At 41.1% G+C, this 10,603-nt stretch overlaps 4 protein-coding genes across 5 annotated transcripts; 1 reads left to right on the top strand and 3 right to left on the bottom strand.

The window, feature by feature from the left end:
* The first annotated feature begins 257 nt into the window (after nt 1-257).
* LOC108750701 (beclin-1-like protein) lies at nt 258-2,388 on the top strand. 2 transcript variants are annotated; one of them, XM_018490364.1, is made up of 5 exons: nt 258-468; nt 894-1,054; nt 1,115-1,527; nt 1,668-2,156; nt 2,254-2,388. In XM_018490364.1, exons 1-5 carry the CDS (start codon nt 357-359, stop codon nt 2,372-2,374), a joined length of 1,296 nt encoding a protein of 431 aa, XP_018345866.1. In that variant the 5' UTR covers nt 258-356; the 3' UTR covers nt 2,375-2,388. The 2 variants fall into 2 exon arrangements, with proteins under 2 accessions (XP_018345866.1, XP_018345867.1); XM_018490365.1 differs by having other exon boundaries at nt 395-472.
* Nucleotides 2,389-2,540: 152 nt separating this feature from the next.
* LOC108750703 (uridine diphosphate glucose pyrophosphatase-like) lies at nt 2,541-4,475 on the bottom strand. The gene is made up of 3 exons (XM_018490368.1): nt 3,112-4,475; nt 2,847-2,920; nt 2,541-2,714 (listed from the first exon to the last, which is right to left on the bottom strand). Exons 1-3 carry the CDS (start codon nt 3,552-3,554, stop codon nt 2,560-2,562), a joined length of 672 nt encoding a protein of 223 aa, XP_018345870.1. The 5' UTR covers nt 3,555-4,475; the 3' UTR covers nt 2,541-2,559.
* Nucleotides 4,476-4,572: 97 nt separating this feature from the next.
* Nucleotides 4,573-7,731, bottom strand: LOC108750700. The gene is made up of 2 exons (XM_018490363.1): nt 5,823-7,731; nt 4,573-5,759 (listed from the first exon to the last, which is right to left on the bottom strand). Exons 1-2 carry the CDS (start codon nt 7,483-7,485, stop codon nt 4,648-4,650), a joined length of 2,775 nt encoding a protein of 924 aa, XP_018345865.1. The 5' UTR covers nt 7,486-7,731; the 3' UTR covers nt 4,573-4,647.
* A 43-nt stretch (nt 7,732-7,774) lies between these two features.
* Nucleotides 7,775-8,680, bottom strand: LOC108750702. Its single transcript, XM_018490367.1, has one exon. It carries the CDS (start codon nt 8,468-8,470, stop codon nt 7,775-7,777), a length of 696 nt encoding a protein of 231 aa, XP_018345869.1. The 5' UTR covers nt 8,471-8,680.
* Nucleotides 8,681-10,603: the final 1,923 nt, after the last annotated feature.

The following is a 10,603-nucleotide window of genomic DNA, read 5'->3' as shown; positions in this document are numbered from 1 at the left end:
GGATTATTACCGACAATGGATAACAAGAATAGTTATCTATTGATAAATTTAGAAAATTAGAAAGGTCGAAAATGCGCCTATTACAAAAATATATTATAAACGTCATCCATTGATCTCCTTATAATAGTTCTCATATACTATATTAGAGTGATAAAAGTATATAATGTACGGTAAGAAAAGAGATATCGACGCGACGCTGATATGACAGCGCCAACTGATAGTCGCTCGACAAGGCACCATCAGCTGACCTCAGCGTCGTAGACAGCAGCAGACGCGTATTCGTTAGTATTCGTAAATAACGACGCGCACGGACAGGTTGTACGGAGAAGCTTTCTTCGATAAGCGACGTACACGATATGGTAGACTTAAAGACAAACGTCAGTTTTGCATGCCAACGGTGTCTGCAACCGTTGAAACTAGACCAGAGTTTCGATCACCTTGGGGAGCACACCCTGGCAGAACTCTCACGTAGGTAATTTCTATTTTCTACTGGCGACTTGGACATTCATCACTGATCCGATTGCCCCACTTGATACTTTTGTGTTGATAACGCTTCTGCACTGGATGCTTATGACTAATGTGTGACGTGCTAATCTATATTTTCAAGAACATTCTAAATAATCTGACTTTTTCTAATAATTTTGAAGCAAGCACGAACTCTATTGATAAATGCAGCTAACATTGTGCACCTATGTGTGTAAACAATGACTTTTACATAATACAACTATCTAAACTTTACATGCACCGTCATTCATTATACAAAAAGAAACTATGTTAACTGTTAATTATATATGTTTAAATGTCTAACAACAGAATACACAAGTATAATCACTTAATTTACTACAATTGTCTAGTATATAACTAATTTTGTGAATTATATTAATTCATTGTAGTTCCTATACAACAACAAGTTGCCGGAGAATTGGAACCTCAAAGTGACAGTATAGAACACTTGGTTCCACCATTCAGATTGACTGAATCAGGAAATGGTACAAATGGATTTATGTTGGTTGGTGATTCTGGTGAAACAGAAAGCTTAAGTCATCATTTAAAGGTATACAGATAATTAAAAAAAATCTTAACTGTAGCTACAAATTGATATGTATTTTTCTAGGTACGAGCAACGTTATTTGATATTCTCAGCAGTAGCAGTTCAGCAGATCATCCACTTTGCGATGAATGTACAGATAGCCTTTTGCTATTAATGGATCAACAATTACGAATGACAGAAGGAGAATGGTCAGATTATAATGAATACCTAAAGAAATTAGAAATTGAGCAACAATATCAGGGGCATGAAGATGTAGAAATGGAGAATCTCACAAAAGAATTACAGGATGTAAAGGCCGAAGAAGAAAGATTGATAAGGGAATTGGAGGCATTGAGAAAAGAAGAAATAGCTACTAGGAATGCCATAGCGGAACAAGAGAGAGAAAAGGAGAGATTGCAAAGTGAGGAGGACAGGTATTGGAAAGAATATTCAAAACACAGAAGAGATCTCATGTTAGCTGACGATGAATGTCGCAGGTAGATAAAATATCCCAAAGCGTACTTAATAAATATCGTTGTTTTTCAAGTAAAACAATTGTTTATTAATATTTTTATTTCTATTATATTAAAATAAAAATCGAAAAATCGAAAAAAATCGAATTTTTTTTGTCTCACAGTCTAGATAATCAACTGGCGTATGCAGCTTCGCAACTCGAAAGGCTGAAGAAAACGAATGTTTTTAACGCCACATTTCACATCTGGCATTCAGGTCACTTTGGAACTATAAATTCATTTCGATTAGGACGATTGCCAAGCGCACCAGTGGATTGGAGCGAGATAAACGCCGCATGGGGACAAACAACCCTTTTACTGGTGGCTCTTGCGCGCAAAATGAATTTAACGTTTAAGCGTTTTCGTTTAGTGCCATTTGGCAATCACAGTTATATTGAGGCTTTGGATCAAAATAAAGAGCTTCCACTGTATGGAAGTGGAGGATTTAAATTTTTATGGGACACAAAATTTGATGCAGCTATGGTAGCATTTCTGGACTGTTTGCAACAATTTAAAGAACAAGTAGAAAAAGGAGACAGTGAATTTTGTCTGCCATATAGAATGGATCGAGGTAAAATTGAAGATTCCGCAACAGGCAACTCTTATTCTATAAAGTATGTTTGAGTGTTAATAAATCTTCAACTTAATTTATGCATGAAAAATTTACCTATAATACAAGAAGTATTTGATCTTTCTCTTTTCCTTTTCCAGAATACAATTCAATTCGGAAGAACAGTGGACCAAGGCCTTAAAGTTCCTACTGACAAATTTAAAATGGGGTCTTGCATGGGTTAGCTCTCAATTCACAAAGGATGAACTGAATACTAATTGAAGTCAGTCTCCTTGTAATTTTATATAACTTAAATTGTGCAACTATCTCGTCATTGCTTGTGTATAAATGCTCTATTTGTAAATAAATGCGGTTGAACAACAGCATTTGTTTTTACTTGCAATTGATTTGCTATTCTTTAATTTATTTTAAAGGGCCGAGTAAGATAAATTTTAGCTTTATTCTAATTAACAGTACTCAGATTTATTAAGTATAAACCAAGACACACCGTGGAGGAAGCTGGAGGGACTTGTTACTTCTTTGGTTCTCATATAATCCTTCAGCTCAGGAACGCTTAATTCCACCACTTCTATGACTTCACCTTCGGACTCGTCACCACCACCTTTGACAATGAAAGATTCAAAATAGATAAAAAATTTTGTTATATATTTGAAAGAGAGTTTATGAACAAATATTCTTTGAAGCTACTTGACAAAATATTACTTTAAGAAAAGCTTTTTACAACTGAACTTACCAGGGTGTAGCTTCATGTCATCCGTAACTTCTACATAGAAAAGAGTTTGCTTTGCACTAGCAGAAGCACTAGATCTAGAAAACATAAAATTACGTTTTTTAACACTTAACATTTTTAAACATTCTAGACATATAGTTTATTTTATTCGGAGCAAGTTATACGTGTAGAAACATCTCTCATTACTTCTAAACTTAATAAGTAGCTTTATCTATTACATAATGACAAGTCATGTGACTGGAGCGTAGTAAGTATATTTCAGACTTACACGTAGGTAATAACTTGTTTAAATGCTGAAGTGGGTGCTTCGTAACCACACTCTTCCATCAACTCTTCCCTCGCGATCTCGACGAGAGATTTATCCTTATCCACGATACCAGCGCAGAGTTCCAAAGTTATCCCTAGTGTCGCGGGATAACGCTCGACGTCGATCGTCTCTTGCTTCTCCGGTATAGACGCGTAATAAACTGCTGGCCGGAATTGTCTAACAAATACGAGCTTCCTTTGACTTGTATTGAAGACAACTATACACACGCTATCATGCATCGTTATCACGTCCCAAGTCTTAGACTGGCTATCATGCATGTAGTGCAAGCGAATGCTTCTTAACCACGGCGAGTCCTGCGGGACTTTTCCCACGTGGACTTCGTGCAGATCGAGCATCCTCTTACGCGCAATCTGATTCCTCTCATCCTGTGTTGTGACATTCATCTCGTCGAAATACCGGGAGAACGAAACACCGAATAGACCTTTCCCTTAATCTTAACTCCCGTTGATAAGATAAGAAACTTTACACGCGTGCAAAGTTTAAGCCACACCGTCCACAGATGTCGCTCGCAGAATCAAACGCAAGTGTCTACATTCTACCCGAACGTACTTTGCCGTACAGGTGGAACGAATTATATAATACATATTCCGAGTATTTCGATAACGTGGCTTATGCCTTCAATCTGACTTTATTAATGCAAACTTGACTAATATCCTACCAACCTCTTTCTACCAATATACATAGAAACATTATTATTTACAAGCTCAATTAACGTTTGATCTCGGCTTAATAATTAGATACTTTTTATCTTTTTCTAGTTCTCTAATTGCAAGAATTAGAAAAGAATAAAAAGTAAATTGAATCGAGATTAAAATTAATCTACATTAGTAGAAACGTGCATAGCCTGCATAAAACTTGTTATCCTATTACACGTTTTTCAATCGACTCGATATAGATTCCGTAAATAATATTCAATAGACTGGATTTAAATACACGACGCATTGACTGAGATAACGCATATCTCTATATAATTGCATAGACACTATCTGAAATTATCTCGAATGCGATATTAAACACATGCTGTTCTTTTTTTTTGCACAATAAGAATGATAAATCTTTCAAACGAATTAATTTATCGCGACGAGTTGGAAAGGATTATACATATATAGAAGTAAGTATTACTCAGATAATCATTTCTCTCTCCATCTCTTTAAATAACATCGGTCATTTTAGCTAGAGATATGAAATTTATCGAAGAATGTAATGGCGTTTCATCTTTCCTCTTCTTCACAAATTATTCGCGCAATTAGCCGACTGAACTTACGAAAAGTATGGGTTGCGCGTAATCGAATTTAACGCGTCGTGTAAAATTAGGATCGGGATAACCTAACCGGTCGCCAGAAAACGTGCACTGCACTTAAATTTTCGGTGAGATACAAACCTTCGATAAAGCTGCTTCTCTTTCATGATCCCGTGCTGGAGGGGGGGGGGGGGGGTTTAATGAGCGAAAGGAGAAGAAAAGGGAAGATGGCTTCGTTACTTCTTTCCCTTCTTTTCCTTCTTGTTTTTCTTCTCCTTCGTCTTCGGCCTTTCTTCTTCGTCCGCCAGCTTGTACGCATCGAGAATCTCCTGCTGCCTGACCTGGGTGTCCACGTGAATCACGTCGGGCTTCTTGCGGTACCTGTTGACCGCCGCCGGCGGCGAGAATTCGATTTCCATGTCCGACGCCGTGGAGCTCGACGCGACGGAGGCGTCATCCTTGTTGCGCGCTATCTTAAACTGCAGCGGCTTCATCGGCTCGTCCAGCCGCGATACATTCGTGGTCGTCTCCTGCCTGATCGGGTACATCGTCACGTAGTACGTGCCATCCTTACGGTGAATGTGCAGGGTCGGTGGCGGTTCCGCGTCCTCCTCGCTCTCTTTCTCCTTCTTCGTCACTGGCGCGGTCACGTAGCTCATGCTTTTGTACACCTTGCCGCGTGGTCGCACGGTGTCGCGCGAGGTTATCGATCTTGCCCGATAATCCTCCATAGAAGCTCCCTTCGCTGCCTTTAGCAATTCATTCAAATAACGCCCGATCGCGCCTGGTTTCCAGCCGATTCGCGGCTTCAGCTTGTCTCCCGTTGCTCTCGTATTCCACAGCCAGCCCATGTTAGCCGGCACCCTAAATCGTGGATCGATGCAATTCTTATGACCGTAATTAGTCCCAGGATAGACGTCGCCAATAGAATAAACGTATCGCATCACTCGTCTGCTGATCTTGATAGCTCCCCCCCTACCACGATCACCACTCGGACCTGGCTTACCCTTCGGATATCGTCCCTTCTCGATTAATTTGCCAACAGCTTTCGCAGCGATGATACCAGGCGGCAATGTCTGTATTGGCTTTGTCTTTGATTCATCATTGTCCTCCGGTATCGTTCGATCATCCCTTTTCTTCCGGCGAGATTTGCATTTCGGTTCACCGCAAGGACCAACGTCGACCGCGTCTACCGGCGCGGAGGTTGTAACGTCCAGCTCCTTCTGCTTTTCCAATTTCTCTTCCTTCTTATTCTCCTTCTTTTTTGATGGCTTGACGGCGACCGAGTGCGACATCGTTTCCGGTAATGACGGTATCGCCTCGCGTACAACACCAGAGCGTCCTGGAACTATTGTCATTATGGAAGTAGATGCAAGGTAAGGTGCGGAGAGAGTACTAGCGATAGGTTTACCAATCTGTGTATTGCAAGGTGCGGGACACTGAACTGTTGGCACACCTGGCGATGCTGAAATGGGATATCCTCGTTTTCTCTCGTTTGCTATTTCTTGAATGGTGTAATCCCACTGTATGTCTCGGCCGAAATAAGGACTTTCGGATGGATCCATCAAGCCAAGACCCTCCATACCTGGCACCTTGCCGAGAGAGTCTACGAATTCTTGGACCTCTTTGAAGGCGCGAATCATACAATCTGCACCCACACACGGTTTTTTCGTGCATTTAGACGCATTTGTTTTCCAAGCCGACGCACAAGTCCCTGCACAAATGCAGTCTGTCCCTTTAATCCTGTCCGCTGTTCTCGACCGAGATCTGCAGGACGAGTTAGCACCCGTTTTCTTGCTTTTTTCATATATGACGGTCGTTGCTTCGGAAAGCACGCGGGCCGATGCACCGTAATCACTTCCACCCATCATACGATTTTTTAAATTAATATCATTCTCATGCCACGTGTATCCTTCGTCCCATGAAGCTTTGTTCGAATAATTATCTTCGGAGTCTTCACCGCCCCTTAGCCTCGTAGAGTTACGATAGGTCATGTTTTGCTCCACGTCTGATTTTAAATAAAAATTATCGGAAGCAAGCGTAGCGAGCGATGGAAACTTTTTAAGAGACTCGGGATTTCTTAAAGCCATGCAACAAGAACGGACACATCCAGAACGACACATCATTGGATGCGTCGATTGGTCCGTCGGTAGACACGAACAAGTCGGCTCGTCGTGATAGATCTCGTAAATTAAACTACGGTACTTGTGATCGTTTAATTTCTCGGCGCTCGTTAATTTTTCGAATCCTGGTTGATTCATTGATATGCGAGGTGGCGATTCCGGTCTCGTCAACACAGGTCCTGTCTCTGTACGATCATCCTGGTCGTATAATTTTGAATATGTAGGATCGAGAATTTTGTACAATAATGACGTATTGTTGTTACATTTTTTCATGTATCTCTCGTTGTGTTCACTTTCATCGGACAGTTTCGGGCAAGAAAGCTCCCAACCGAGAGGAAATCCTCCAAGTATGAATGACTTTTCGCGAAGCACAAGATGATTTATAATGGAGCTTCCAAAACACGACAACCTCATGCACGTGGATATAGAACCGCATGGATTCCCATGTTCATCGGTCAAAGTGTAAATTTTTGTCAACGCGTACAATTTTGATAGTCCATCTATCTTGTTCTTGGCCGCAGTTATCCGATCGCAAAAACCTTTTGGCAAAAATGCCGTTGCTGCGCAAAAGAGAACGAATCTAGCATCATCCGGCGAATTATGATTCTCCTCGAGAGAAATCCTGTACACTTCAATGCTTAGAGGAGTCGATTTTACAGATCGTATTAAATTGCTCGGTGTCCGGATGAGCAGACATGTCTTGCCTTCGCAACTGATGTACTTATTAGAAAATCCATTTTCCTTACTGCTAGTACTTTCGTCATTAACCTTGATTGATTCCTGAGCGATGATGTCGATAGGTTTAAGATCGACGAAACCTATACGTATCATCAAATCGCACCCTTCATTACTAACGGCTTTTTCGGAACATAGACTTAGATGATCAATAAGAATTTCAAGCATGTACAATTGTTCTCCTTCTAATATCGACACATTTTTCTTCAAGGCCATTTCGGGCAGAAATCGAACGCAGAAATGAAGATACGTGCAAGTTGTCAGCGCCACACGACAAATTTAGAAAGTGGACTTCGGATTGACGTTAACGATGTGTCGGTACGGATTGCGCCATTAATTTTGAGAGAGTTTCGGGTCTAAAATCGAACAATCTCTCCGCGCGCGCATCAACAGGTCAATTGACATTTCTAGTTGTCAGATAGTTGCCATAACGACGAATCGAAAATAATTATTTGACGAATGTAAGAAGTCGCACTTCAGAGCTCTTGGAAAACATCTACAGAAATCATTTTTTACCCTTCTTTTTTTTATTTTTCTTTCTTGGCTCCTTTTTCGGTTTTTTGTCTTCCGGTTTTGGAGTAATCTCCTGCAATTTCACATCCTTCTCGAGAAACTCGGGCGGTACAAATCGTGTCACGCGGATCTCCCGTTCCTTGTCTTGCTCGCCGGAAACGAAAGATTTAGGCCGCAACTCGTAGAGTGTCTTGAAGATACGCCCGAGGCATACGACGATGAGTTCCATATGCAGGGTGCCAGACGGCTCTTCGCCTGGATCTACGAGGTTGACGCCGTCCTTCACTATAAACGGCTTTGGCTGATTTTCTGGATCGTTACCGAGCATGGAAATCTGGTCGCACAAACAGCCTGGCAGAGTCAATTCGGCCTCCGCCGTGGGATAAGTCTCGTCCGCGCGAAACACGCCGAGCTTAAGATTCGACGAACGCAATCCTTGGACCAAATCTCGCGGTCGCTTGGCAAATAGACAGCATTTACCAACCATAAAACGCACATCTTGATCACGACGCTTCGGTGCGTCCGAACTGTCTTGCGTGAACTCGAACACGGGAAGGTCTAAAAGTTTCATCTTGATCACGATAGGGTGTTCGCCGATGTCTTTCATTTTATCGGGCGTCAGTGTCAATTTATCGATCAATATCTCGATTAGGTAGATCTGCTCGTCGTGACCGCCGAAACAGGACATGATGTAACTCGTGGCTTTTCTCGTCGGGAATTCCGTCGCATCTGTATGATTGAGATAAATTTAATTTCGAGTTATTGAGATTTTCGTCGAAACAGCTGGCATAATTTTGTAGCGAAAGTTTGGAATGTCCGGATAATATTGTATACAACAGTAGAATTTTTGGCCGAAAATTTGGAGGTTTAAAAGTATGGTTGACAGATGGAAAATAACAGTAGAATCGCGGTATTATTTCAACGTGGTAATCATTACAATAATTCGAGCCATATACAAGCATGTGTACTTATTTCGTGTTGCCTTCCGCGTCACCAACGCAGAGTCTCATTCGCTGATCGTTTCTCTGAATTTTAAGTATGGAACAAATTGAAACTTTATTGAAAGAAACATGAGAGATAATAATCAGAGAAGATTAATTTAATCGACGTCGCGTACAAAATGTTTTCCTAATGCGAAGATTGGATTTTAAATACCACCTTGCTCAGCTTAATTCTTCCGCGTATGCACGCATACCGTGTGCCGTCATCGATGTGCGAACGAGGAAAAAAACCTATCAACTTACGGTCACGTATATCCCATCCACTATCCGCGCGACTCTTCGGCGTTTCTAATTCCACTGGCAGTTATTACCTGGCTCCCAAGGTGGTATATACTTAAAGTCGACGGTGCGAAAGATGCTGCTAGAACCGTTACGAAAACCTGCGAGAAAGACACCCTCGCGAATTCATACTTTCCATATTCCTCATTAGGAAGAATAATTTCACAAACGCCTACGTGTGCTTGGAGAACGCGCGATTCGCGTGCTGCTAGTTGTCTTTGAATCCGCAACGATTACATATCTCATTGATTTGAGAATAAAAAAAAAACCGGAATAAGAAAGATGCGCTTGTCGCAACTAAGTTTTTACCAAAGTATAAAATCTGTCAAAAAATGTTTGTCACTACACAACCAGCTTGCATTGTAACGCCGTTAGAAGCGAGAAAAATATATAAGGAAAATTATTATAAACCGTATTAAAATGTGAGTATTCTTTAATAAAACAACATTTGAAATCAATGAAATAAATTTAGAAATACAGTATATCGAAAACTAATTAATACTTGACGAGTAACAATATATTTGAAATTATTAATTACGTCTAACTATATATAGGAAAACGAAACAAGAGCTATATTACAGTCGTCGAATTGAGATAAATATAATTTGTTTTCTTCTATTCTGAAATAAAAGGAGAATTTTCAGTTTACAAGTGTATCAAATATTGCTTTATCAAATATTGCTTTATTGAAGAATGTTTTTATACTTCAATATATTTTGTAAGAATTTTGATATGCTTGTCTAACATCATTAGCCTGAAGATCCGTCATGAGTGGTTATGGTCAGAGACTTTCAATCCACAATATAAATATAAAAAGGTAATACCTATTTTATCTTATGGATAATGGTAATTTCATTCGTTTTCTTAATTGGCTCAATGAAACGTAGCTATCTTGAGCCATTTGAGAATCAATCGTAGGAGCGACGAGTAATCCCGCCAACGAGATTTCTCGATTTGGGATGGGGATCTCATTCCGTAGATTTCGGCGGCAAGAGAGCAGGATCCCGAAGAGCCCCTAAGACACCGAGAGCCAAAGTATGCACTAATTGGTACGGGCGCGCGCGCGCACACACACACACGCGCACGCACATACATGGTTCAAAGCGAGATAGGCGGACGACAGAGCGAATGGACCATAGGATGAACCACGGAACAGGACGAGAGATATATTCTGAACACCCATGGCATGGACGGTCGTCGAGAGAGCGCGGTGGAAGCCCATCGGGCCTCGGACCAAAGTGAAATTCCGAGCCCAAGCGACACGGCGGCTCGTTAAAATGTTTCTGGGAGTTTTGGGCACGGGACGCTCCTGGATAATTGGTGATTAGCGATTAAAACAAACGGATGTATCTCCGCCGGCCAGACCTCTTCTCTCTCATCTCGCTGCACTACCTTTTCCTTTTTCCTCGCGGGTTGCCGATCGCTCTGAGAGAACGAGAGGTTCATAATGTCCACATATTCGAGAAGAAGATCGACGCGTCGCTCATCCGTTTCGTCTTACGTCCTCAGAGGGATGACGGTGACGATCCTCTCGCTTTCTA

The sequence above is a fragment of the Trachymyrmex septentrionalis genome, unplaced genomic scaffold (genome assembly GCF_001594115.1).
Source record: "Trachymyrmex septentrionalis isolate Tsep2-gDNA-1 unplaced genomic scaffold, Tsep1.0 scaffold37, whole genome shotgun sequence".
NCBI lineage: Eukaryota > Metazoa > Arthropoda > Insecta > Hymenoptera > Formicidae > Trachymyrmex > Trachymyrmex septentrionalis.
This window is presented reverse-complemented; position numbering and strand designations above follow the sequence as displayed.